Genomic DNA, 24,608 nt, shown 5'->3' with positions numbered 1-24,608 from the left:
GCCCTCCCCTGCAGGTTATCAGCGTGAAAACAGGAAGGCTGGCAGTGCTATTAATAATACATGAAGCTGAGCTCTGCCCCGATCAGGCGGGCAGAGGCAGAGAGGCAGCTCCAGCCCCCCAGGGAGGGAGACAGCCAGGCTGCTGGGGGCCTGATTGGCTGGGCCTTTGAGCAGGGGTAGAGGAGCCCCTCTCCTCCTTCGCCCATTTGCTTTGTGCACCCAACACTAAGGCCAGACACCGGAGCTCCCTCTATTTTACTAACTGTCGTATCCCTTCTTAGCCACTGCCTGCATCCTGCAGAAGCTTCAGCCAATGTGGAAAATCATTTGGTCTGGGATTCGCAAGACCTGGGTCCTGGAATTTGGGAACCCACAAAAGACAGCTTTGGTGTCAAACTTAAGCTTTGACGTCAAACAGATCTAGGTCTGAATCCCACCCAATGCTGTGTGACTTTGGACAAATCACCTTAACTGTCTGAGCCTCAGATTTTTCTTTTATTTATTTTTTTTTTTTTTTGAGACAGAGTCTCAAGCTGTCTCCCTGGGTAGAGTGCAGTGGCATCATAGGTCACAGCAACCTCCAACTCCGGCTCAAGCGATCCTCTTGCCACAGTTTGTCTGTTTTTAGTAGAAACAGGGTCTTGCTTTTGCTCAGGCTGGTCTCATGAGCTCAAGCTGTCCACCCGCCTCAGCCTCCCAGAGTGCTAGGACTACAGGCATGAGCCACTGTGCCCAGCCAGAGCCTCAAATATTTCATCTACAAAATCAGAGACTAGGCCAGACATGGTGGTTCACATCTGTAATCCCAGCATACTGCAGGGTTGGAGTGGGAGGATCCCTTGAGCTCGGGAGTTCAAGACCAGCCTTAGCAATAGCAAGATCCCTTCTCAACTGAAAATAGAACAATTAACTGGGCATGGTGGCACTTGCCTGTAGTCGCAGCTACTTGGGAGGCTGAGGCAGGAGGATCACTTGAATCCAAGAGTTTTGAGGTTGTGAGCTACAATGTACCTGGGGTAACAGAGTGAGACTCTTTCTCAAAAAAAAAAAAAAAAAAAATCCAGAGATTACTAAGGAAATGGGAATAAATAAAAGAATAGATGTAAAAAAACCTAGCATATAATAAATGTTCACCAAATGATAGCTGGGCTATTATTACTGGTTATGACTATGAACTTAGACAAGTTTCTTCTTTCCTTGGGCCTTAACCTTCACCTCCATAAAAGGAGGTGGCTGTCTGGTCCAAGTGCAATGGTGTTTACAACTAACTGGTCACAACCAGTTACAAATTTCTTTGTTCTTTCTCCACTCCTACTGCTTCATTTGACTAGCTGGAAAAATAAATAAAATAAAATAAGAAATAAATACAATAAAATAAAATAAAAGGGGTTGAACTAGTTGATCTCTAAGAGCTCTCCAAGTACCAATAGGAGTTTCATGACTACAGAATGAGAAACCTCAGGCCATGTATGTAATGTTACATGAGAATAAATGTTACACACATATGCATTAATGAGAGCACACGCACACCCCTAAGAGGTTAGAGAACAATAGGGAGATGTCGATTTTGACCATGGAGGACAGAAAAGGCCTCCCTGATGAGGGGACATCTGAGCAGGAATCTCAGTCAAGTGAGGGAGTGAATGACACAAAGAGATGGGGACATCACTCCAGGCAAAGGGGACACCAAGCACAAAGGTGCTGAGGTGGAAATGAGCTCAGCAAGTTCAAGGATTACAGAGTGGCTGAAACATGGGAGTAAGGGAGGAAATGGGAGGAGGGAAGATCTGCAAGGAAGCAAGAGGGTGAATCACCCTCAAAGGGTCTTGAAGGCCACAATAAGGACTTGGCTTTTACCCCGTGTGAGACAGGAGCATTTAAAGGGCTACAAGCAGAGAAGAGACATAATCACCAAGATCTTTTTTTTTTTTTAATTATTGTTAACTCGTAGTTGTGTACATTAGTATAATCAAGGGGAATCACCAAGATCTTAAAGGACCCCATGGAAATATGATTTAAGCCACATGTATAATTTAAAATTATCTAGTGGCCACAACAAATGGTAAAGAAACAGATGAAATTAACTATAATAATATATCTTGTTTCACCCAGAATATTCATCATTGCAACATGTCGTCCATCTAAAAAAACTAAGGCCGGGTACAGTGGCTCACACCTGTAATCCTAACACTCTGGGAGGCCAAGATGGGTGGATTTCTTGAGTTCACAAGTTCAAGACCAGCCTGAAAAAAAGGGAGACCCCTGTATCTACTAAAAATAGAAAACCTGAGGCAAGAGGATTGCTTGAGCCCCAGAGTTGGAGGTTGCTGTGAGCTAGGACACCACAGCACTCTACCCAGGGTAACAGCTTAAGACTCTGTCTCAAAAAAAAAAACAACTAAGTCTTCGAAATCCAGTACATATTTTATACTTATAGCACATCCCAATTTGGCCTAGTCACATTTCCAGTGCTCATTGGTTAGATGTGGCTACTGCACGGGACAGCAGGGGCAGGAAGATCAGGTAGGAGGCAGTTTCCAGGTGCAAAGAGGTGGGACCTAGAATCCAATGGCAGTAGCAAAAGGGCCATGTCCTATTTCATGGGATCCTTGTAGGGTAAATGAGGTAGGACTGTAACGAGAGTGTTGGGTGAACAGTAGCTGTTATGGTTGGGCGTTATTATTTACAACTGCCTGGTCACTCTGACTGTGTGGCAGGCACAGTGCCAGGGGCCCTCAGTGGCCTCTCATCTGATCTCTTAGAGACCCAAGGAGTTCAGCTCCTCGCCCCCAACAACAGCACTGGGTAGAGAGAGAGGGAGAGGTATGAGCTTAGAGCAGTTGCCACCTCTCAGACAATCCATCCCTGAGCAAACAGAGACATCACCTGGACTGCTTGGACATGTCCCACCCCCTGTCCCTGGGCCCCAAGGATGAGGGAGAGAAGAGGCCTGCCTAGGGGGGCCTTGAGCCTAGTGTATGAAGTGGACGCCAGGGCCTGAGTCTTTCTCCATTCAGAAACACTGTGTGGTCCTGGGCCGCCCTCTCTGCCTATCTGCAACATGAGGAGCTTGCCTTACAGGAGGCTGTGGGGACACAGAGCAATGCACAGGACTCCCTGCTCATCTAGGAGAAGACTCCTGATATGTGCCTATGTCTCTCAGACAAGGAATACACAGTACTACCAGCCTGAAGGATCAGGTGTTATTTTATGGCTAAGAAAAATAATAATTTTGCCAGGCTCATGTCTTTAATCATTAACACTCAGGGAGCCAAGGTAGGAGGATCGCTTGAGCTCAGAAGTTCAAGACCACCCTAAGCAAGAGAAAGGCCCTGTCTCAAAAAAAAAAAAAAACAAATAGAAAAATTAGCCAGGCGTGGTGGCACATACCGATAATTGCAGCTACTCAGGAGGTTGAGGCAGGAGGATCACTTGAGCCCAGGAGTTTGAGGTTGCTGCAAGCTATGATGACGCCACTGCACTCTAACCCAGGTAACAGAGTGAGACCCTATCTCAAAATAATAATTATTACTATTTTAATAGCTAATACTCATGGACTGTGTTCTGAGTATTTTGATACAGATCCACCCATTTCATTCTCAAGGTCACACAGCTAACTGGTTTGGCTGGCATATGAACCAGGCACGCTGGCTCCAAAGCCTTAACCACCACACTCTCCTGCCTGTTTGGTATTGTAGAAAGGAACCATAGTCATCACTGCTCAAAACTGCAGAGCGCCTTCCACGTGCCAGGCAGCATGCTGGGACCCTGGCCCTTCTGAGCTTACCCATATAGGACACATTCCCTATTAAATGAAGAGGGCTTTTCTGCCCAGGGTAGGGGTGGCTGGATGGACATCCTCTCCTCCTCCTACTTCTCCTATTCACACGCAGATTTCACTGTGCAGAATCCAGCCCTGTCTGAGGGTGATGAGGAATGAGTGGGAAGCAAACAAGGATGAGGAAGGAAAGCTGAGCTGAGTCTAGGCCAGGGCCCAATGGTTAGGGTTAGTGTCATAGGTTAGGTTCCCTGGAAATGCTCTGAGGCTGTGAGACTGGCACGCAGGAGGTTTACCGGGGAGTCTACTGAGAGTGCTCTCAGGAAACAGAAGTAAGGGAAGCAGGAGTGGGCAAAGGGAGGCACTGATCAGCAATGCAGTCACGCCAAAGGCCTCAGCCAATCTTCCAAGGAGGTCTGGAGCTGAGGGGGCCTTCGGCAGTGTCCCAGGTGGAAGCAAGGGGACCTGGCCTTTCACACCCTCCCCAGGAGTCAGCCATTAACTGCACGTTGCCCCCAGGGCAGAAGCACAGTGTGGGGCAAGGTTCTCCCCCCAACTTCCACCAAAGGCAAGTCCCTAAGATAGATCAGCTGTGAGTCATCTGCAACCCACATGCCCAGAAGCTGGGGAGTGAGCGCCTCAGACCTGAAGAGGAATCTGGGCACCCACCCAGCACCCACAAAAGATGGGAGAAAGAGTCCACCTGGGGCAGACAATACTTCCTCCCAGGAAAGGAAGCGACAACAACGTCACAGGGACTGGAGCAGGAGCAGAAGCTGGTCCTTGCCTCTGGGACTCAGGCCCAGCTGAGGGCTTCATCCCTAAACCATTCCCCACCCCCATCCTGTGTTACCCCCTCAGGGCCATCCTCAGTTCCCACTCCAGCTCTCCAGGCCCCTATCCTGTGGGGTAGGCATCTCCAATCCCATCTCAGCCAGGTCCCTGGGAGCTTGAATAAATTTAAGTGGAAAATCTGCTCACTGTAGGGCTATTGCTAAACTAGTATTACTCTTTGCATTCTCTGCCTTCCTGAGCTCACCACGCTTGCCTTCATCCCTTGCTGTGCACTCGCCACCCAGACCCTTCTCAGCTCAGTCCTTTGGATCTTTCCTGGAGGCCTGGGGGTGTTCTGCGTCAGTATTTCTGAGTCAGCCCCTTTCTCTCTCCCCAATCCCCCCAATCTGTCAATCTCTGTATCTGTCTGACTCTCTCTGTGTCTTGACCTCCCTCCCAATTTGGGTCTTTGCCTATGGCTTCTCTGTGGTTTTGCCACCAGTTAAGGCAGCTCAGAGCCCAGCCTCTGTTTGGGCCCCTACATCTGCTGTCCAAGCAAGGACAAGCCAGAATAGGAAAGAAGGCAGGGAGAGTGGCCAGAACTCCCAAGCCCGCAGCAGCTACTGGGTTCAAAGTTCACCCACCCCCATCCCTCCAAGCCCCTACTCAGCTCCTGCTCTCGCTAGGATGGCAGCTACCCCAACCACTGCTGGCTCCCAGGCCTAGAACCCCAGCCCGTCTGTTTACTACAGTAGTGAGGACAGGCTCTGCAGTGACACAACTTTATCACTCAAAAAGCTCAAGGTTGGCAAGAGGCCAGCAGCCCCTCAGCAGCACCAGCAGGCTGCCACGCAGCAAGGCTCCACCCCTGGGGCAGCAGAAGGACCTGGCCCTGCCCCCCAAAAACCTAGTATTTCTGGCATCTTCCACAGCTGGGACTGAGGGTCACAAGCCTGGTCCAGCAGGGATGGGAGCAGCATGCAAGATTCCCCACTATCCTGGCAACCCCCCAGGGTGCACAAGCCAGGCAGCTGCTGCCAACCACACAGCCAAGACAGAGCCGTTCCTCTTGGTTCTTTAGAGATGGGGACACCACTTCACAAGGAGCTTCTCTACAAACCAGGTGGAAAGAAGAAACACAGAGGTCACAAAAGTATGAACGCTGACGATCTCCCCAAAACACTCAAGCCTAGCTGAGCTGGTGGCTGCAGCAGGCAGTCGACGGATGGATGGATGGACTGATGGACGGACGGGTAGACAAATGGATGGAATGATAGATGAATTGGTAGGTAAACAAATAGATGGATAGAGAGGAAAACAGATAGACTCATGGTTTCCAGGTTAGCACAGCCCACCCAGAAAACCCTCTTTGCCAGGGTTATTTATTCACCAAAGACTGACTGAAGCACCATACTCCTTCCACGGCCTCTAAATTTTGAGCCATTTTCTCTTTACTCTTCTCTTTGCCTTTTTCTCCCAGCAAGGGGGAGGACAGGAGACAGAAACCCAGGCCACAGGCACAGGCTGGGTGTAGGGCATAGGTGGGCAGTCAGAACCTAAGAAGCCCACCCTGACTGAGGCCCTGTGAACTGATCATCTTAAAGAAAAGACAGAAATGAGCCAGGCAGGGTGTATACCATCCATTGCCAACAGTATAGTTAAGGAAGCCACAGAAAGTGTTCTGGGACAGTCCCATCAAGAAAACAGGTATGGAGGGGGCAGCGCCTGTGGCTCAAAGGAGTAGGGTGCTGGCCCCATATGCCGGAGGTAGCAGGTTCAAAGCCAGCCCCAGACAAAAAAAAAAAAAAAAAAACTGCAAAAAAAAAAAAAAGAAAACAGGTATGGAATTTTCTTTTCTCCTTGCCAAGAGTCTCAACCATGAGCTAGGACTTGGCTCACTGAGCAGAGCCCCAGAAACATGGCTTAAATTATAACAGAGGGGCTGGAGGAGGGCCAGGAGCTGGGTGGTGCAGAGAGGACAGAGAAGGTATGACTGGGAGTCCCCTGGGGAGGGGAAGTTCTGAGCAGGCCTAGCTGGATGGCACCCCACCCTCTCTAGCCTCAGTCTACTGGGTGGCTTCCAGGAGGCTCGGGGCCTGATCGTCGGCAGGGCCCAGTCAGGACAGGAAAGACCCTGGAGCAGTCATGTTCCCAGAACCACCCACCTCACCCATTGTGGGGATTTTGGTCTCTGTGGGTGGCAGACACTGAGTGCTCCAGAATCAGAGGGAGACCAACCGTCTCCCCAGGTTTTGCCAACTCATTGTGGTATTATTAAGATTAAATGAGGTAATATATGAAAAGTGCTTAGAAATAGTAAACACTCAGTAAGTGTTGACCATCAACACCTAAGATCCTGCCTGACATAAAGCACAGCACTAAAGATTTGTTGAATGAATGAATGAATCCTGCTCCCATTTAGTTCCTCTCCTTCAAACCCAGGAGGATGGGAGTCAATATTGTCTCTCCAGCTACCATGGAAGATGTACACATTAAGTTCATTTCCACCCCAGGGCCTTTGTACTTGCTGTTTCCTTCTGCCAGGAGTGGTTTCCCACTCATTTTCACATGGTCCACTCCCTCATTTGATTCAGATCTCTGGAAATAAGAAAGGGTCCTGACCACTGCCTGCTGGTGGAGCTCCTTCCTAAACAAGGACCCTCACTGAGTCCATACACACACGTATGTGCACGCACGCACACACATGCACACACAGGTAATCCTGACCAGACAATCTCAGTGGCCCCAGCCTATCCAGAGCTAGAACTTGAACCAACAGGCTCTCCGGCCTGGAAGGTGGTCCCACCCACATGCTGATGGCCATCAGTGTCCTTTCCATGACAAGGGTTCACTCATCCCACAGAAGAGGTCACACTCTACCCCTAACCATCCCCCTCCCAACAAGCCTTGGCAAAAATCATGGTACCATGGAAACAGAATCCTCACTCTCCTGGCTTGGCGGCTGTAGCTCAGCAAGTAAGGCGCCGGCCACATACACCGAAGGTGGCAGGTTCAAGCCCGGCTTGGGCCTGCTAAAACAACAACGACATCTGCAACCAAAAAATATCCAGGCACTGTGGCAGGCACCTGTAGTCCCAGCTACTTGGGAAGCTGAGGCAAGAGACTCGCTTAAGCCCAAGAGTTTGAGGTTGCTGTGAGTTGTGACACCACAGCACTCTACTGAGGGCGACAAAGTGAAACTCTGTCTCAAAAAAAAAGTCCTCACTCTACAGTTTAAGAAAAAAATAATTCTATTGAGCACTTACTGTGTGCCAACCACTGTACTAAACTCCATACACTTGAGTTCATTTCACTCTATCACAACTAAACAAGGTGAATGTTATCCTTTTTTCTACACCTGACACAGAATCGTCTGGCCAAGTGCTAGAGCTCTAAAATGAGACAGAGCTGGGTTCAAATCTGAACTCTTCCACTCACTTGCTATGTGACCTTGGGCAAGTTGCTGCAGTTCTCTGAGTCTCTGTTTCCTCCTTTGCAATGAGATAAGATGGCCCCTACCTCTCTGGGCCCTTACGAGGATGAAAGGAGATAATGTCTGTAAGTACAACATGGTGCCAGACACGGAGCCTCAATCAAGGTCAGGGCCTGCCCTTCCCTCCTTATCTCACGGTACCCCTGCCAAGGTTTGCAGGCTGAGACTGATCTGATCTTCCCTGCGGTTCCAGGCACAGGGCTGGGCACTGCCAGCACACACAGAAAATTCTTGCTGATTGGCAGATTTTCCATTCCCTGTCCCAGGCCTTGACTGTAGAGCACACTCCCTTTCCCAGTGCATCTGAGCAGGGAATTCCTGCCCTGGGCAGCACTGAGGTGAGGGTGCTCTCCCTGCCTCTGAGTTTCTGCCTCGTTTGGAAGCTCTTGCTATCACGTAGCTCACCCTGGACCCCAGACCCTGTCCTGGTTCCCTGGGTCTGAACCCCTTCCCAGAAAATTTGGCTGGCAGCCGGCTTCTCCAAGACTATGACCACCTATGGGCCTTCTAATCACTCACCCCGGAGTCTGGATTCCTGACCCTGCCCCCAGCCCCTTAGCCGGACACTGCCACATGCTGACAAGACATCCCCTACTCACATCAGCTGCCCAAATCACCCGCTCCAGAACACCCAGCCCCAGTCTGCCCACTACTCAGCCTGAGGCTGCCTACAACCCACAACTGTCGCTTTCACCCCCCACACACACTAAGAGCCCCCATACACACACTCGGAGACTGCAGCCAAGTCCATACTAGCCACGCCCTCTGCAGGGCCCCCAAGCCTGGCAGAAAAATCACACAGGCACCTTGACATTAATCAAAGACACAAATAAATCTGTGTAAATCATATGCAAACCAAGGTAGGAATTTACATCTCTCTCTGCTGAGTCAGCACCTTGAGGCACGGGGCGCTGCCTATAGTTCAGCAGGTTTGAAACAAGAGCCCTCGGCATCCAGGGGTCCATCATCTGAAATTCTAGAACTTCCAAGTCAAAAGTATCAACCACCATTTACTGTGTACTACATGCCCAGTGTTCTCCTACGTACTGGCTACAGCAGATATGACATGAGATAACACACAAAGTGCCTGGGAGGGACCTGGCTCCTAGTAAGGACCCAATAGACGTGAGCTGTTAGAAATACCAAGTAATTTTAACCCTAACTGTATTAGTATAACTATGGGCTTGGCGCCCATAGCTCAGCGGCTAGGGCATGGGCCACATATATTGGGGCTGGCAGGTTTGAACCCGGCCTGGGCCTGCCAAGAAACAATAACAACTACAACAACAACAAAAATAGCCGGGTGTTGTGGCAGGCGCCTGTACTCCCAGCTACTTGGGAGGCTGAGGCAAGAGAATTATTAAGCCCAAGAGTTTGAGGTTGCTGTGATGTCACAGCACTCTACAGAGAGTGACATAGTGAGACTCTGTCTCAAAAAAATATATATTACTATGTTAACCAGTGTGATGAAAATGTGTCAAACTGTTTATAAAACCAATGTATGGTGCCCCATGATCGCATTAATGTACACAGCTATGATTTAATATACTAGTATATATATATATATATACTAGTATAACTACCATAAATAATAGTTACATTGGCTCGGCACCCGTAGCACAGTGGTTACGGCGCCAGCCACATACACCAAGGGTGGCAGGTTTGAACCCAGTCCAGGCCAGCTAAACAACAAAAAAATAGCCAGGTGTTGTGGCAGATACCTGTAGTCCCAGCTACTTGGGAGGCTGAGGCAAGAGAATCGCTTAAGCCCAAGAGTTTGAGGTTGCTGTGAGCTGTATAAAATAATAATTTCATTATTGACTTGGTACTTTCTATGCCACAAGCTCTCCTGGCTTAGCAGACAGTGCTGCACTCCACTTCCACCCCTCCAGGCCCTACCATTTCAGTGTACTCCAGCCTGACTTGCAACCTCCTGCAGATGCATCTTTGCCTGGGGGCTTCCTCTGGTCTCCAGGAAGCTGCTTGGTCCCCAGAAGGCAGGCCTGAGTTCTTGAGAATCCACCCTCCCCAGAACCACTGGTATGTTGGTATATAAATGACCAGCTCCCTCATCCACTCGGCGAGATGACTCTCAGAAGTGTGTTCATGTGGGAGGCCAGTGGTTCTCAGAGGACTAGTGCTTGCAGTGACAATATGCAGCTTGCTCGATGAAGCATCCTTTGTTGGCTTCCTCCTTATCCCAGTCTCCCCAGTGCCCCCCTAACCTGTGTTCCCTGGAACAACCATCCTGTGTGCATTCAAATCCTTTCTTCTCAGGGTCTGCTTTGGGGGAAATCTGAACTAAGACACTAATGGATTCAGCTGAACCCTCATGACAACCCTGAGAGGTAGAAGTTATCCTTAGCAGGGTATCAGACTCCTGGCCACATTTCACAAGGCTGTGCTGGGTCTGTCTCACCTCCCCTGGGAATCTCCCAGATGTCTCTCCTCCACCTCTCTGCTCTAGCCATGCCAGCCTCCTCCTGTTCCTTGGACACATTGGACACCTTGGCGCCCTTGCTGTCTTCTCTGCCAAAACACTCTTTCTGTGGCTCTCAGCATGACCAGTCCTTCTCATCCTACAAGCCTCGGCTCCCATGTCACATCCCAGAGAGGACCTTTCTCAACCCTCACATCTAGGTCCCCCAAGCAACTCTATCATAGCACCTAACGCAGCCCCTTTGTAACTCTTACTACAATCTGCAGTCATGTCCTTTGTGAGCTTGTTAACTTGCTCACTATCTGATTCTCCTCCCTCCTCTTCTAGAATATACATTCCTGTGGACAGGAACTTTATCTGCCTATTTTACAGTTTTAAGTCCAATATCTAGCCCAAAACAGGTGATCAAAAATATTAGTTGAAATAGAAGGATAAACTATTTGTATTCTTGGGTTAAAGTTGAGGAGACTACAGCTTAAAGAGTTTAAACAAATTGTCCATGATCACACAGCTGGTAAGAAGCAGAGCTGAGACTCAGAATTGGGTCTGCCTGGCTCTGAGCCCATGATCTGAACCATTGTGGTATCCTATTTTCATTTTACAGATGGGGAAACTGAAGCTCTGGGAAGTTTGCCAAGAGCTAGAGGAGGAACTAGACCAGGGCTCCTTCCACTATACCTGAGGCCACACCCAACCCTCCCTCAAAACCACAACCTGTGCAAAAATCTTTCTGCAGTATTGAGAGGAGCTACTCTGCCTTTACTTAAACTCTTCTCCTAGGCAGGCTCACATCTATAATCTGAGCACTCTGTGGGGCTGAGGCAGGAGAAACACTTGAGACCAGGAGTTCAAGTCCAGCAACATAGCAAGACCCCATCACCACAAAAAAATGGAAAAACTAACTGGGCATGGTAGCGTGCACCTGTAGTCCCAGCTACTCCAGAGGCTAAAGTTGGAGGATCACTTGAGCCCAGGAGTCTGAGGTTGCAGTGAGCTATGATGATGCCACAGAGAGAGACCCCGTCAAAAAAAAAAAACCTTTCCTCTGGAGTTAGGGTGTTCACTCTGTGACAAGGTGATCTTTGGAGGGTTGAACCTAACCCTGGATCCATAAAATCCATGGCTTGATGTGAACTCTGCTCCCTGGGGTCATAAAGAACGTATCCATTCGCTGGGGGCTGGGACAGCCCTGCAGACACTCAGAGACAGAAGCTGCATTCTAAATGTCCATCATAAATTACAGTACATCGATACAACTGAATCAGCCACTCAAAAAGCTAGGGCAGGTGAGAGGTATAAAAAGATAGACACACACATCCAAACTGTAGTGTAAATTTTTTAAAATACAAGTTACAAAACACCATGTGTCCTGTAGTCCCATCTTCTGTCAAAAGAAATCATTTCTATATCTCTCGATACATCTATATCTATTAATGTAGAGATATATCACTGCCTAGATAACCTTGGCAAATTAGTTCAACTCTCTGAACTTCAGTTCCTTCATTCATAAAATAATAGTTGCACATCTAACTCCTTTTTGTGAGGATGCAATGAGTAAACTCAGATAGAAGCAGTCAGCACAGTTCCTACCGACAGTAAGCACTCGATAAATCTAAGCGATTAAGTAATGTGTGTCCACACAAAAAAGCTCTGGAAAGACACAGCCAATCAGAGTAGTTAGAAGGAGTAAGGCAGAGACGTTGATGTGAGGCTCCCACTTTCTATTTCACATACGTGTCAAGTAAAGAATTTTTACAAATGAGCTTGTATTGCTTTTATCCTTAACAAAAATAATAAAGATACTACTATTTGCTGGAATAAAAGCCACAAAGGCAGAAGCCACTTCTAGATGCCCAGAACATCACTTCTCAGTTGCTTGCCCACATTCCATCCTTATACACTTTCCTGGGGATCATCATCCCTCTGAGCCTGGTCAGGTGCCAGGTAGGCCTGACCAGCGGGCAGTTTGCTCTGAACACAGCACTGACATTGGTAACGTCTCATGTGACACCCTCCCTGGCAGGATGAGCAAACCTAGGAAGCCTCTCCACACAAGCTGAGCCAGGCCTCTATTCTCACACCTGCACTGAAGGAATTGGGCTTGGACCCAGGTCAAAGTCCTGACATTTGCCTGGACACAGTCCCCCTTATGTGATTTAGTCCTAGTCCCACAGCCCACACAGAGGCTATTATGTCTGGATTCACTGCTGCCCCTTGACCCTCACTGTTTCTCCTGCTCCTGTCAGCAGCAAATGGATCAAATCTTAGCATCCTACATATCTTCATCGTGGGCAGGACCTTGTCTAGAGTGTTATGGGCCCCTTACCCAGCCCCCTTTGGCTACAGTCAACCAATCAGGTATGAAAAAGATACAGTCTCTTCTCTAAAGCTCACTTCTTCTGAGACTGAAAGCCAGTGTCGACATTATTGTCCCTTACCCCACCCCCATTTAAAAAAAAAAAAAGGAAATGAGATCACAGTGGCATAGTCACGTGATCACTCTTTAATGGTGCCTACTATAGACCAACAATTGAGCTGGATGCTGGGGGACACAGATGAAACAGAGCTAGTCCCTGAGCTCCAGAGCTCACAGTCCAGTGCACGGGACAGACAGACACGCATGGAGTTAATGACAACACAGGCTCATAAAGGCTAACGCACAGATAAGACTGTGGAATCAGGATACAGGCTGTGGACAGGGAGACTTCCCAGAGCTGGTGACCCTTGAGCTGGGACTTGAAGGATGTGAAGCATTCCAAGAGAGGGAACGGTGTGTGCAAAAGTAGGGAGTCTTGGAAGGACCCAGGGCCTTTGGTGTTGCTGAATTCAGAGGGCAGCTGGGGCAGGATTAACAGAGGCTTTGGGCCTGATGATGTACACGGCAGAGGCAATGGTAAGCTTCTCAGGAACCAAGGGACATATCTGTATTGTGTCTTAGCAGGAGCACTGTGACTCGACTTACCCACCTGGGTATGGACTAGAGGAAAGCAGAATCACCCCAGACCAGTCGCCAGAGTTTATAACCCATCACTCCCCTTGGACAGTCTTTTAATTTTGGTTTCCTGGAGCCACTGGTGTATATGCTTCAGCCATTTCTTGAGGTACCCAGAGCAAGAAGGCCAATGGACCTACAATGGAAGATAACCTGAGGCACTCCACCCAAGAGTCCTTCCCCAGGAGAAAGGAGAACAGGGACATGAGCCTGCACACACTCCATTTTCAGCCACACTTGAAAGCTGAGACATGGGGGTGATTTTACTGCAGTGACAAGTCCATCCCCAGACTCAGACAGGTATTATTGCAGGCCCAGTAGTTATCCCCAAGTCAAATACACATCCAGGGCTCCCCAGGATTGCCCCCAGGCCAGGAAGATGTTGCACCAGGCTCAGACAGATGTTGTGCCAGGTTCAAACACATGTCCTAGGCCTAAACAGAAGCTATCCCAGGGCCAGACAATGTGCTAGGCTCAGCCAGGTGTCCCAGGCTCAAACAGATGTTGTCTCCAGCCCAGGCAGTTGCTACCCTGAGCTCAGACAGATGCCTGCCACCAGAGATATATAAAGATGCTGAGAGGTCTCTGGGAAATAATTCCTAAATCCTCCTTTGCCACTAAATCCTCCACCTGCTATCCATGAAAAAGCTGAGGATGGTCAACACTGAGCCCAGGCAACCCTCCCCAGAACCCTCCCATTTGTCAAAGCCAAGGAGTCGTATCATCCTGTTTCTCCCCCCAACTCCAAGGTACACTGCTATGGGGCGGGGGATATACAGTAGCGCAGTGAATGAGGCACACGGACAGGCATACACGGCACCTGTGCCATCTGGGGAGTGGTAGAGAGTGATGCCCAGGCTACCCAAGCTGACTGTGCACAGGGAGAGGAGGTGGGAGACTAGTAGAAGGGTTGATCTAAGGACCAGGCCTTCTAAATCCTACCTTGAACCCACACTCTGGGACTAGAGAAAAAGAAAAAGTTCTGTGACCTCATCCTCACACGTACACACTCTGCCCAATACCCAGAAATGTCATTACTGGGTCATCTGAAGGTAATGCTACTCCAGAGCTGGGCTGCTTTGAGCTAGGGAGAAAGACAGGGGTACAGAGGCTGGCCCAGTGTGAACTGAGAGTGGGGAGACAATTCTACTTGGCCCTGTAGAAGAATGACCTTCCTTCCCCAAAAGCCTTCACAGGTGCACCTGGGACCTGAGTGCTTCCTGTCAGGAGAGGCCAGGTAGCTCATGTGGGGAAACTAGTGGCTATCTAGAAATAAGGTTACAGGAACCTTGGAGTGATGGTTGTTTCCTGGACCACAGGTGGAAGAGGTAGACACCATACCTGGGACAGGGTAATGAGAGTTATTAACAAGGAGCCCCACCTACCCCCAGGCAGCCAGCTCACAAATATGTAAATTAAGCCTTGAGCCACGCCCCCCCCAGCAGGTGCTGGTTGGGACTTCCCTCCTGTTCCATCTTCTTCCCGGCAAGAGCTACCCTAAGGCTGAGGAAGTGAGGTGTGGTCTTTACACACTTACACAATAAAACAGTATCCCAAAAACATACTCTCAGGCTGAAACACTGTCTGCCACAATTACAAACACTAACTACACACACTCTAACACAAGCCAAGCACACAAATACTTATGGATATCTATAAAATACAAACTCATGAATCCATGCAAGCATACAATCACCACATATACAAGCATACCATGCCACCAACACAATATTACATAAACTATAACACACACAAACATAAGGGAACTCCCCTCCCTCTCTTCACCACACCCAAACACCCTACCCTCAACCTTCAAATGGACCACAAAGTCAATCCCAGGTCCAAGAAGGCACCTTGCTCTTCCAATGATGGTAACGACGACTTTAATTTTCACTCTCCGCTCCCACCCCACCCTGTGGTAGTGAATTTTGCAGCCATCCAGATAAAAAGTATGTTGAGAAAAAAAAGAAAAAGAAAGTAAGAAACTAAAACCTAGCCCCAGCTTTCAGAGTGATTAATCCCCGCTAATGATTTACCGATTTGCAGAGAGCGTGTTCTGCATAACCGGATTGTGGGCATTAACACTAGCTCAGAGGCTGCCACTCTGCTAAAAATGAAAGTAAATTGCAAGAGCAATTGACTACCCCTAATTTGAATATTTCACTGATACACTGGGAGGACCCCCATCTCCACCCGTAATCCCAGGGGCTGAGGCAGGGGGAAAAATGCAAGGAAAGGTTCATCCCAAAGAGATATTTCACCTTCCATCCTTCCTTCCCTTCAGCAAGACAGAAAGAGAACCTGAGATTAAATAAATGAAACTTTGCATCAATGTACAAAGTTATGATTTAATAAAAAGTAGTAATTAAAAATGAATAAATAAATAAATGAAACTGTTCCTTTCTCCCCTGTCAAAGGCAACAATGTCCTACTGCCACTCCCCTCCTCTCTCCAGGCTCTGGATGGCACTAGAAGGACAGAACAGATACCTAGGGGTGTCTGAGTTTACAGGGAAAGAGGTAGGGGCTTGAGAGCTCAGAACAATGGTCCCATCCCATGTGGGGAGAGTTTTAGGGTGGTACACACTAGGATGGGCACACTAATCTGTCTAGCTGGTACTCACCTGCACCCAGGCAGCAGATGGGCAAGATAACCCTGCCACCCCACCACAGCCATCTCCCAAGACTAGAAATCTGGGACAGCCAGGACCCTGCCAGACACTTCCAGTCAAAACTACATTCCAGCTCAGAATGAGCCGGGCAGCAAGCTCCAGTAGGCGTGGTCACTCCAACACTCTTTAGCAAGAACTGGTTGTGGGAACAGGCAGGTCCACTCCTGTTCACACAGTCTCTTACTCACCCCAGACAACTGGCCAGGGAGAAGAAACCAAGCCACACTTTCCCTTTCCAAGTTTCCATCCCAGCAGTAATCTCACCCCACCTTCTCAGCAGCCCAACACAGACCATCTTGCCCAGCTTGCAGATGAGGGCGACTGAGGATCAGAGAGGTTAGGAGGCTGAGACTGGCCCACTGTCATCCACCAGGCCTGAGTCAGGAATGAGATGGAGTCCCGGACCCTTGACTGCCAAGCCAAGCAATCTGAAAAGGCAAGACCCAAGGCATGGGGAGACAGGTAGGACAGGAAGGAAGTGATCTAGGAGGGCTGCCCCAGCCAAGGCCTTGTCCAAGGAGCCCACACATGCCACATGCTGAAGACACAGCCCTTCAGCAGACCTCTCCATGGGCCCCTTGTCTCCTCTTTTTCCCTCTTCTCAGAACTCCTGACTTGCACGGGAACCAGGTGGAGCATCAGCTCTCAGCACGTCCTGTACTCCTGACCCACTGATCAGCTGACAAAAGAGAGCTTGGCGGCTCAGCACCTGTAGCTCAGTGGTTAGGGCACCAGCCACATATACCAAGGCAAGTAAACCCAGCCCAGGCCTCCTAAACAACAATGACAATTACAACAAAAAAACAGCCAGGCATTGTGGTGAGTGCCTATAGTCCCTGCTACTTGTGAGGCAAGAGAATCGCTTAAGCCCAAGAGTTGGAGGTTGCTGTGAGCTGTGATGCCACAGCACTCTAACCGAGGGCAACACAGTGAGACACTACCTAAAAAAAAGGAGCTTGGAGGCTCAGAGCCCAAAGAGGGAAAACAGAAAGCAGAGAGATCCAGCTGCCTCCAGGCGAGCTGAGCAGAACTGTGCCTCTTTCTCCCTCCCAAATCTGTGCTCAGCCAGCCATTGTGTAGGCTCCCTAGTCTGGGACATGTGTCTGGAATATTGCCACATATATGTGGCCACCAGGGTGCTGATGGTAACGGCCTTATGAGTGTGGTTGTGTTCTAGAGCCCGTGTCTGAGTCTCCCAGGCGGAGGTTTGTGTCCGTGACCCAGGCTTTGCAGAACGTGTATAGTGCCGTTCATCCCTGCAGAGTCTCCTTCCCACCCCCACCCTCCCACAGCCCCTGGCTCAGAGACCCCCCACAGTGAGGGCCCCATCTGCTGGAGGCTCGGTGACCTGTGTCAAATACGCAGGCGCTCGGTCACACTCCAGAGCCCGGAGGAGGCCGCTATGCTCTGGGAAAACCCAAGCAGCTCCTGCCTGGGGCAGGCTGGGCTGGGGCCCCCGCTAGGGAAGGAGGCCCGGGAGCTCTGAGTCTAGCAGCAGCCTGGCTGGGAGCTGCCCTCCACAGACAAGGAGAGTAGAAAAAATATGAAAAGGGATTCTCTGTTTCCTTGGGATTAGTGGTATAAGCAAACCATCTAACCAAACTCTGGGCTGGACACAGCCCCTTCCTATGCTTTCTGATCCCTTGTGCAGGTCTGTTAATTCCTACAGGGTATGTGGGTGTCTCTACGTGTCTGTGTAGACCGTGTGGGGCACACATCTTTGTGTCTGTGCATCTGGCTGGCTCTGTGTGCTCATGGGTGTGAATACAAAGGTGTGCCTATGTGTGTGACCAGGCATGACAACTGAGTGTCTCCGAGGGCCTATAAGTCTGGTGCACCTCTGTGTCACTGAAGAAATACCTACTTGAGCTTATTTTGGCCTATGTGTGGATGCCGTGTATGTCCCTATTTAGATACACGCCCATATTTATCATTGGGTGTTGGTTTGGATGACTACGAATTTTTGGCCAAACATGCAAGTCCATGTGTTCCTACTGTGAATCTGTATGTTTGGCCCTGTGCTAAACTGCATGTCTCCACCTGTGTGTCATATGTACGGATGGGTGTGAATGCACATCTGTTTCCATTCCTATACCATTCTGTGTCTGCATGGGTCAGGTGGGTCTGACTTCCATGTGTACACCTGTGGCTATGTGCTGCGGGTCTAAGGACGAGTCCTCCTCAGGGTCTATGAAGGTGGCGTTCCTAGAGGGAGGAGTTGTTTAGCTGCAGGTGTCTCTGCCAATGGCCATGTCACAGCCTCCAGTGTCCCACACAGAACCTCCAAGAACATGAGTGAGGGGGATGCGAGACTTCCTGCAGGAAATTTAACTCTAAACAAAGGAAAATTGTTACTCTAGACCAGTGGTTCTCAACCTTCCTAATGCCTCCTAATGCCGCGACCCTTTAATATAGTTCCTCCTGTTGTGGTGACCCCCAACCATAAAATTATTTTTGTTACTACTTCATAACTATAATTTCGCTACTGTTATGAATCGTAACATAAATATCTGATATGCAGGATGTAATCTCATTGTTACAAAGGGGTTGTGACCCACAGGTTGAGAAGGGGTTGGTCTAGAGTCTAGACCAAACCCTTATCCTTATAAAGGGTCAAAAATTTCCAAAGCAGAGAAAAGAATTTTATTTTCCCTCATTCATATTGCTGCTCACCCAAGGGCAGCATCTAACATTTAAAGGGCACCAAAATTACATGCCTTATTTCATTCTTGGAGCCTCAAAGCAATCCTAAGAAGCATTACTGTCCTCATCGTAAGATGAGGAAACCAAGGCTCCAAGAGGCAAAGTAACCGAGACAAAGTCACAGGGCTGCCAAAGGGGGTAATGGGACCGGAGATCTGACTTATTGGGCGAGAAGCTGGTGACCTAGGAGCCTTGCTACAGCATTGCTGCAAACGCCCTTCAATTCAGCACAGACCTAGAAACACAGCTTGAGGAGCCCCCAACAGGCCATAGGCTGCCCCTGAGAGCTACCAGAAACAGGACCACAGGCTCCCTTTGCTGTGACAGCCAAAGGGGCTGCCTGCACAGGCATCCTCCCCATCCCAAAGCAATGAAGAGCATGATGAGGAATGGGAACTCACAGGTCTTGCACCCTTAGGGGTAAGTCTCAGTTCCCTCATCTACCCAGTAAGGGTGACAATCTCAGTGCTCTCTCCATAGGGCTGAGAGGCACAGGTAAAATGATGGTGTAAAACACCATCCCTGTGGATCATTATTCTTCAAGCCTCAGTGCCAATTCCAAAGACTAGACATCGTAATACCTGCCCATTGTCCTGACACTTCCCTTCCTCTACTAGGAACAGGGATAGATGCACAGAATTCCAAACCATCAGAGCAAGAGCCTGAGAGATCAACGGAGGGGTCCAAACCTCCACAATCCCAGTATACAGAGGACACTGAGATTTTGTTAAACAGGGGGAATACTTTGCCCACTTACTGGACAGCAACAACAGAAACAACCAGAGTACAAGCCCTGTCTGAAAGCTTTTCACTCCCCTTATTTCATACCACTATCTGACCTACCTTAGTGAGACAGGTGGGCTGCCTATGGTACAGTTATTCCCAATTTACAGGAAGGAAAAACAAGGGCTAGAGAAACTCTTGCCCAGGAAGATAGTGGCAGCTCCAGATTAGAAGCCCAGGCTTCAGTGTCACACAGGCCTGGTTAAGGCTGACGTAAGAGGAGAGACTTCATGCAAGATTCCCATCGTTGGTCCTACCTCTGGAACTTAGGTTGCCTCAAGGTGACCTCTTTCTGGGTCAGAGTCCAGCAAAGTCCAGCATCTCTAGCTGGCTTCAGACAGAGAGTCCCATCATAGTTCTTACAGTGACGGAGGGGCCTAATGAACCTATGCAGGACAGTGGCCAACAGCCAGAGAAGGACCCTGTCCCACTCCCTCCCTTGGGAGCTAACCAGAAGCTGGTCCTAGGGCATTGAGGGCCCAGATGAGCACAGTCTGTGCCCATGGTGACCTCTGTCAGCCAACTTCAGATCACCCCCACTGCAGATTCCACCTGAGCCCCCAGCATCTCTATTCACACATCAAGGCTTTATTTCACAGTTTTTATTTTCCTAGAAGGGCCCTGGCTAGGCCCTCAGTTCAGCTCTGTGAGCTAAGACCCCAGAGTCCTGGAATCTATGAATCCATCTGAGGCATAATCCAAGAGAGTAAAGGACTGGCAGCTGAAGACTGCCTGGAACCCAAGCCTCAGTGTGGGGGAAGAGAGGCTGCAGCTCACTACCCTAAGCCCCGGGCCTGGTGTGGGGTAAAGAGATACACTGGTGCTGCAGCTGAGGTTCGGCTCCACTCGGGGTCCTTCAGGGAGTCCTAGAAGAGCTAAAGGGATGAAGAGGTAGCTGAATTCCACACTCCGCCTTTCCAACAAGGCCCCCTCAATCTCGGCCCCAGGCAAGTCCAAAGCGGCCCCAGGCAAGTCCAAAGTAAACTCTAGCCCAGGGCTCCACGCAAGGCTGGACAACTCTTGGTCCGCACACTGGATTTCTGCAGTGCCCGCGGCCCTCCCCTGTGTCCATCCCTCTCTAATCCCGGGTGTGACCCTGGCCAGTGAGCGGTTCACGTTGAGAGAAGAAGGGCCGAGAAGGCTACTGCGGCGCGGGACAGATATTGCTGGGCCCAGTGTTCATTCCCGCCACCCCCGACTCCAGCAGCAGCGTTTTTCCCAGAGCCACAGCCTCCACCTCGACGTCCTCTCCTCCCCGAACCCTGGAACGCGGCCGGGTAATAGGAGCAGCACATCCCGGCAGAACCGCTGCCAACCGCGGTACTCACCTCGGCCAGGGCGCCCGGGAGAAGGGGCGCTCGCACGAGGCGTGAAGCCCCAGTCGGCCCGACTTTGCCCAGGCCGGACGCGCTCTCGCGGCCACAGAGGTTGGCGGAGTTGCGACGCTTGGACTAGACAGGGAGAAGAGCGAAAGCCGAGACGGGCCGGGCCGCCGCGCAGAGGAGCGCTCTGCACACGCTGGAAGCTGCGGGAGGCGAGGCTGGCGAGGGAAGCAGCCGCACCGGAACTGAGTCGGGAAGGCGCGCCGCCTCCCGCTCGCAGCCGCCGGGACCCGCGGGAATCCCGGCCCGCCCGCAGCGGCTCTGCGGAAAAAGGAGCGCCGGGCTGAGCCGCTTCTCGGAGCCTGAGCGCCTCCCGGAGCCCGCAATCCTCGCCGCCGCCTCTGGCCGCCCGGGCGGGATGCAGGCGGGAATTCAGCTCGCGTGGAATGCGGGATCGGCCGGGCTCGGAGTCTCCTGCGCTGGGAGAAGCGGGGCCCACGCAACCAGGACGAGAGGGGGTGCGGTCCCAGTGCCACCCCCGCTCCACTCCCCACGTGGCGGCCGCGCCCCGGGGGCGTGAGTGTGTACGCGGACAGTAGGGGGGCCGTGAATGAAGTCCCAGCGGCCAATCAGCACGGCCGCCGCGCGGGACCCCAGGAGCGAGGCCCAATGGCGAGCTCCAGGCGGCCCGGCCGGGCGGCAGGCAGGCGCGGGGGGCGGGGGCCGGGGCCGGGGGGCGGGAGGCGGCTCCGCGGGCAGCCAATGGGCGGAGGGTGGGGTGGGGCTCCAGAGCGCGGAGCGGGTCGGGGCTTTAAGCCGGCGGAGCGCGGCGGCGGGGCCCGCAGACGGAGCGGAGCGGCGGCGGCGGCGGCGGCGCGGCGCTGGGCGCGGGGCGGCATGGCCACCACCGCACAGTACCTGCCGCGGGGCCCCGGTGGTGGAGCCGGGGGCACCGGGCCGCTCATGCACCCGGACGCCGCGGCGGCGGCAGCGGCGGCGGCGGCCGCCGAGCGGCTGCACGCAGGGGCCGCGTACCGCGAAGTGCAGAAGCTGATGCACCACGAGTGGCTGGGCGCGGGCGCGGGCCACCCCGTGGGCCTAGCGCACCCCCAGTGGCTACCCACGGGAGGAGGTGGCGGCAGTGACTGGGCCGGCGGCCCGCACCTGGAACACGGCAAGGCGGGCGGCGGCAGCACCGGCCGAGCCGACGACGGCGGAGGAGGAGGTTTCCACGCTCGCCTAGTGCACCAGGGGGCGGCCCACGCGGGCGCAGCATGGGCGCAGGGTGGCACAGCGCACCACTTAGGCCCAGCCATGTCTCCGTCGCCGGGGGCCGGCGGGGGCCACCAGCCCCAGCCGCTCGGGCTGTACGCGCAGGCGGCCTACCCGGGGGGCGGCGGCGGCGGCCTGGCCGGGATGCTGGCGGCGGGTGGCGGTGGCGCGGGGCCGGGCCTGCACCACGCGCTGCACGAGGACGGCCACGAGGCTCAGCTGGAGCCGTCGCCGCCGCCGCATCTGGGCGCCCACGGACACGGACACGCACACGCGGGCGGCCTGCACGCGGCACCGGCGCACCTGCACCCGGGCGCGGGCGGCGGCGGCTCGTCGGTGGGCGAGCACTCGGACGAGGATGCGCCCAGCTCAGACGACCTGGAGCAGTTCGCCAAGCAGTTCAAGCAGCGGCGCATCAAGCTGGGCTTTACGCAGGCCGACGTGGGGCTGGCGCTGGGCACGCTCTACGGTAATGTGTTCTCGCAGACCACCATCTGCCGCTTCGAGGCCCTGCAGCTGAGCTTCAAGAACATGTGCAAGCTCAAGCCGCTGCTCAACAAGTGGCTGGAGGAGACCGACTCGTCCAGCGGCAGCCCCACCAACCTGGACAAGATCGCGGCGCAGGGCCGCAAGCGCAAGAAGCGCACGTCCATCGAGGTGGGAGTGAAAGGCGCGCTGGAGAGCCACTTTCTCAAGTGCCCCAAGCCCTCGGCGCACGAGATCACGGGCCTAGCCGACAGCCTGCAGCTGGAGAAGGAGGTGGTGCGCGTCTGGTTCTGCAACCGGCGGCAGAAGGAGAAGCGCATGACCCCTGCTGCTGGCGCGGGCCACCCACCCATGGACGACGTTTACGCGCCTGGGGAGCTAGGGCCCGGTGGGGGCGGCGCGTCGCCGCCCTCGGCGCCCCCGCCGCCCCCGCCAGCCGCTCTGCACCATCACCATCACCACACACTGCCCGGCTCGGTGCAGTGACCCTGCGGGCTGGGCCCCCGCCGGCGTGTAACAGGGCGCGGGCGCGCAGCCCGCCCGCGCGGCCTGGACTCTTTTTGTTCGGTTGCTTTGGATTTTACAAAAAGCCCAGAAACTTTCGAACAAAACCAAACATACGGACGACCCTCTCCGGTGATCAGCGAAGACGGCCGGTGGGCTGCGTCGCCCAAGTCCCAGGAGAGAGGAGTGAAGATCCGGAACTCGCCAACTCACCCCGGGCATCCTGCCCGTCGCCTGCTCTCTGCCCCCACCCCCTCGACGACCCCCGCCCCTGCCCCTCGGGCTGTTCGGGGCCGGATCCCGGCAGCGGCCTCCCCACAGCGACAGGTAACGCAGTGCGAGGTGAGGGATTCCCCGGGAGAGGGGACGAAAAGAGGAGAGTTCCCCATCCCCTCTCCCCGCGCGGACTCCCGAGCCTGCGGGTCAGGGGTGGGGGGCTGACACTCTATTCGCTCCACGCCTCTTCTCTCCTCTAAGGATGCGCCCCACCCTTCCTTCCCCTTTCTGCCGGCTTGGTTTTATACGGTTTTTATTTATTCGTGGAGCCTCTCAGCTCCTGGGTCCTTCTAACTCCGCCCGCGCCCTTAATTTAAATCGCTGTATACTGTATTTATCCGGGCCCTGGAGGGGAGGTCGCGAGAGCCGCGTCTGTGTATAAAAGCAGGAAATAGCCAAAGCTTTAATCTAGCCTAATTTATTTTTCCCTTATCTTCCCCTACCCTCCCCCCAAGAAAGCAAAAAAGGAAAAAAAAAAAAACTAACAAAAAAAAACTCGAGTGTTCATTTTTCGTTTCGTTTCATCCGAGCCCGGGCTTGGTTCCCGGCCACTGCCAGAGGGGTCTGCGCTCCCACACACACCCAGAGGGGAAGGGGCTACTGCCCCGCTGCAGACTGACCACCGCACGGCGTGGCCCCTGTTCCCCGCGGGGCCCTGCCCTCCTGGCCATACAAACGAAACTTGGAAAAGTTGGAGATATTTTTTAACCAGCTGTAGAAATAAGCCCTTCCCTGAGAACCTTCTGCCTGACTCCCTGCAGCTTTCCTCTGCTCCCTTTCCAGCCCCCACCCCCACCCCCGGGGTTACGGGGTGCTGGGGGAGGCCCGAAGAATTTTTTCCCCAAGTTTGGGGTGAGGTGGGAACCATGTAAATATGTGAGATATGTATACACTGGTGGGGAGAAGAAGAAACATTTTGTGCTTGGTTTTTATTTTTGGTTTTTCGAGTTGCCCTTCTTCCCCTCCTAAAGGATTTTGTACACCGACTAATCTGAAAAAAGATATTTTAATATGATTTCCGGATTTCTGACCCATCTATTTATTTCTGGATGTGTTTGGAGCTTCCCCCCTTCTCCATTTCTTCTTCTGTTTGTTATGGTATGAATTTAAATTT

At 52.2% G+C, this 24,608-nt stretch overlaps 2 protein-coding genes across 2 annotated transcripts; one reads left to right on the top strand and one right to left on the bottom strand.

Annotated features, from left to right (window-relative positions):
* Window positions 1-13,520: 13,520 nt before the first annotated feature.
* LOC128574685 (translation initiation factor IF-2-like) lies at window positions 13,521-21,855 on the bottom strand. Its single transcript, XM_053575541.1, has 3 exons — window positions 21,804-21,855; window positions 20,963-21,703; window positions 13,521-13,613 (listed from the first exon to the last, which is right to left on the bottom strand). The coding sequence occupies exons 1-3, from the start codon at window positions 21,853-21,855 to the stop codon at window positions 13,534-13,536; spliced, it is 873 nt and encodes a 290-aa protein (XP_053431516.1). The 3' UTR covers window positions 13,521-13,533.
* Window positions 21,798-23,948, top strand: POU3F1 (POU class 3 homeobox 1). The gene has a single exon (XM_053576431.1). It carries the CDS (start codon window positions 21,854-21,856, stop codon window positions 23,198-23,200), a length of 1,347 nt encoding a protein of 448 aa, XP_053432406.1. The 5' UTR covers window positions 21,798-21,853; the 3' UTR covers window positions 23,201-23,948.
* The last annotated feature ends 660 nt before the right edge of the window (window positions 23,949-24,608 follow it).

Source organism: Nycticebus coucang, chromosome 22 (assembly GCF_027406575.1).
Source record: "Nycticebus coucang isolate mNycCou1 chromosome 22, mNycCou1.pri, whole genome shotgun sequence".
Classification (NCBI taxonomy): Eukaryota; Metazoa; Chordata; class Mammalia; order Primates; family Lorisidae; genus Nycticebus; species Nycticebus coucang.
The sequence above is the reverse complement of the archived record's forward strand: the minus strand, read 5'-3'. Positions and strand labels throughout refer to the sequence as shown.

Bases quoted from the DNA above. Each gene is read 5' to 3' on its own strand.
- POU3F1 (XM_053576431.1), top strand. From the start codon at position 21,854: ATGGCCACCACCGCACAGTACCTGCCGCGGGGCCCCGGTGGTGGAGCC.
- LOC128574685 (XM_053575541.1), bottom strand. From the start codon at position 21,855: ATGCCGCCCCGCGCCCAGCGCCGCGCCGCCGCCGCCGCCGCCGCTCCG. The intron at 21,704-21,803 runs GTCTGCGGGCCC...CTGCCCGCGGAG, and splicing joins CGCCGCCGCCGCTCCGCTCC to CCGCCTCCCGCCCCCCGGCC. The intron at 13,614-20,962 runs GTGAGTACCGCG...CTTCCATTGTAG, and splicing joins TCCCGGGCGCCCTGGCCGAG to GTCCATTGGCCTTCTTGCTC.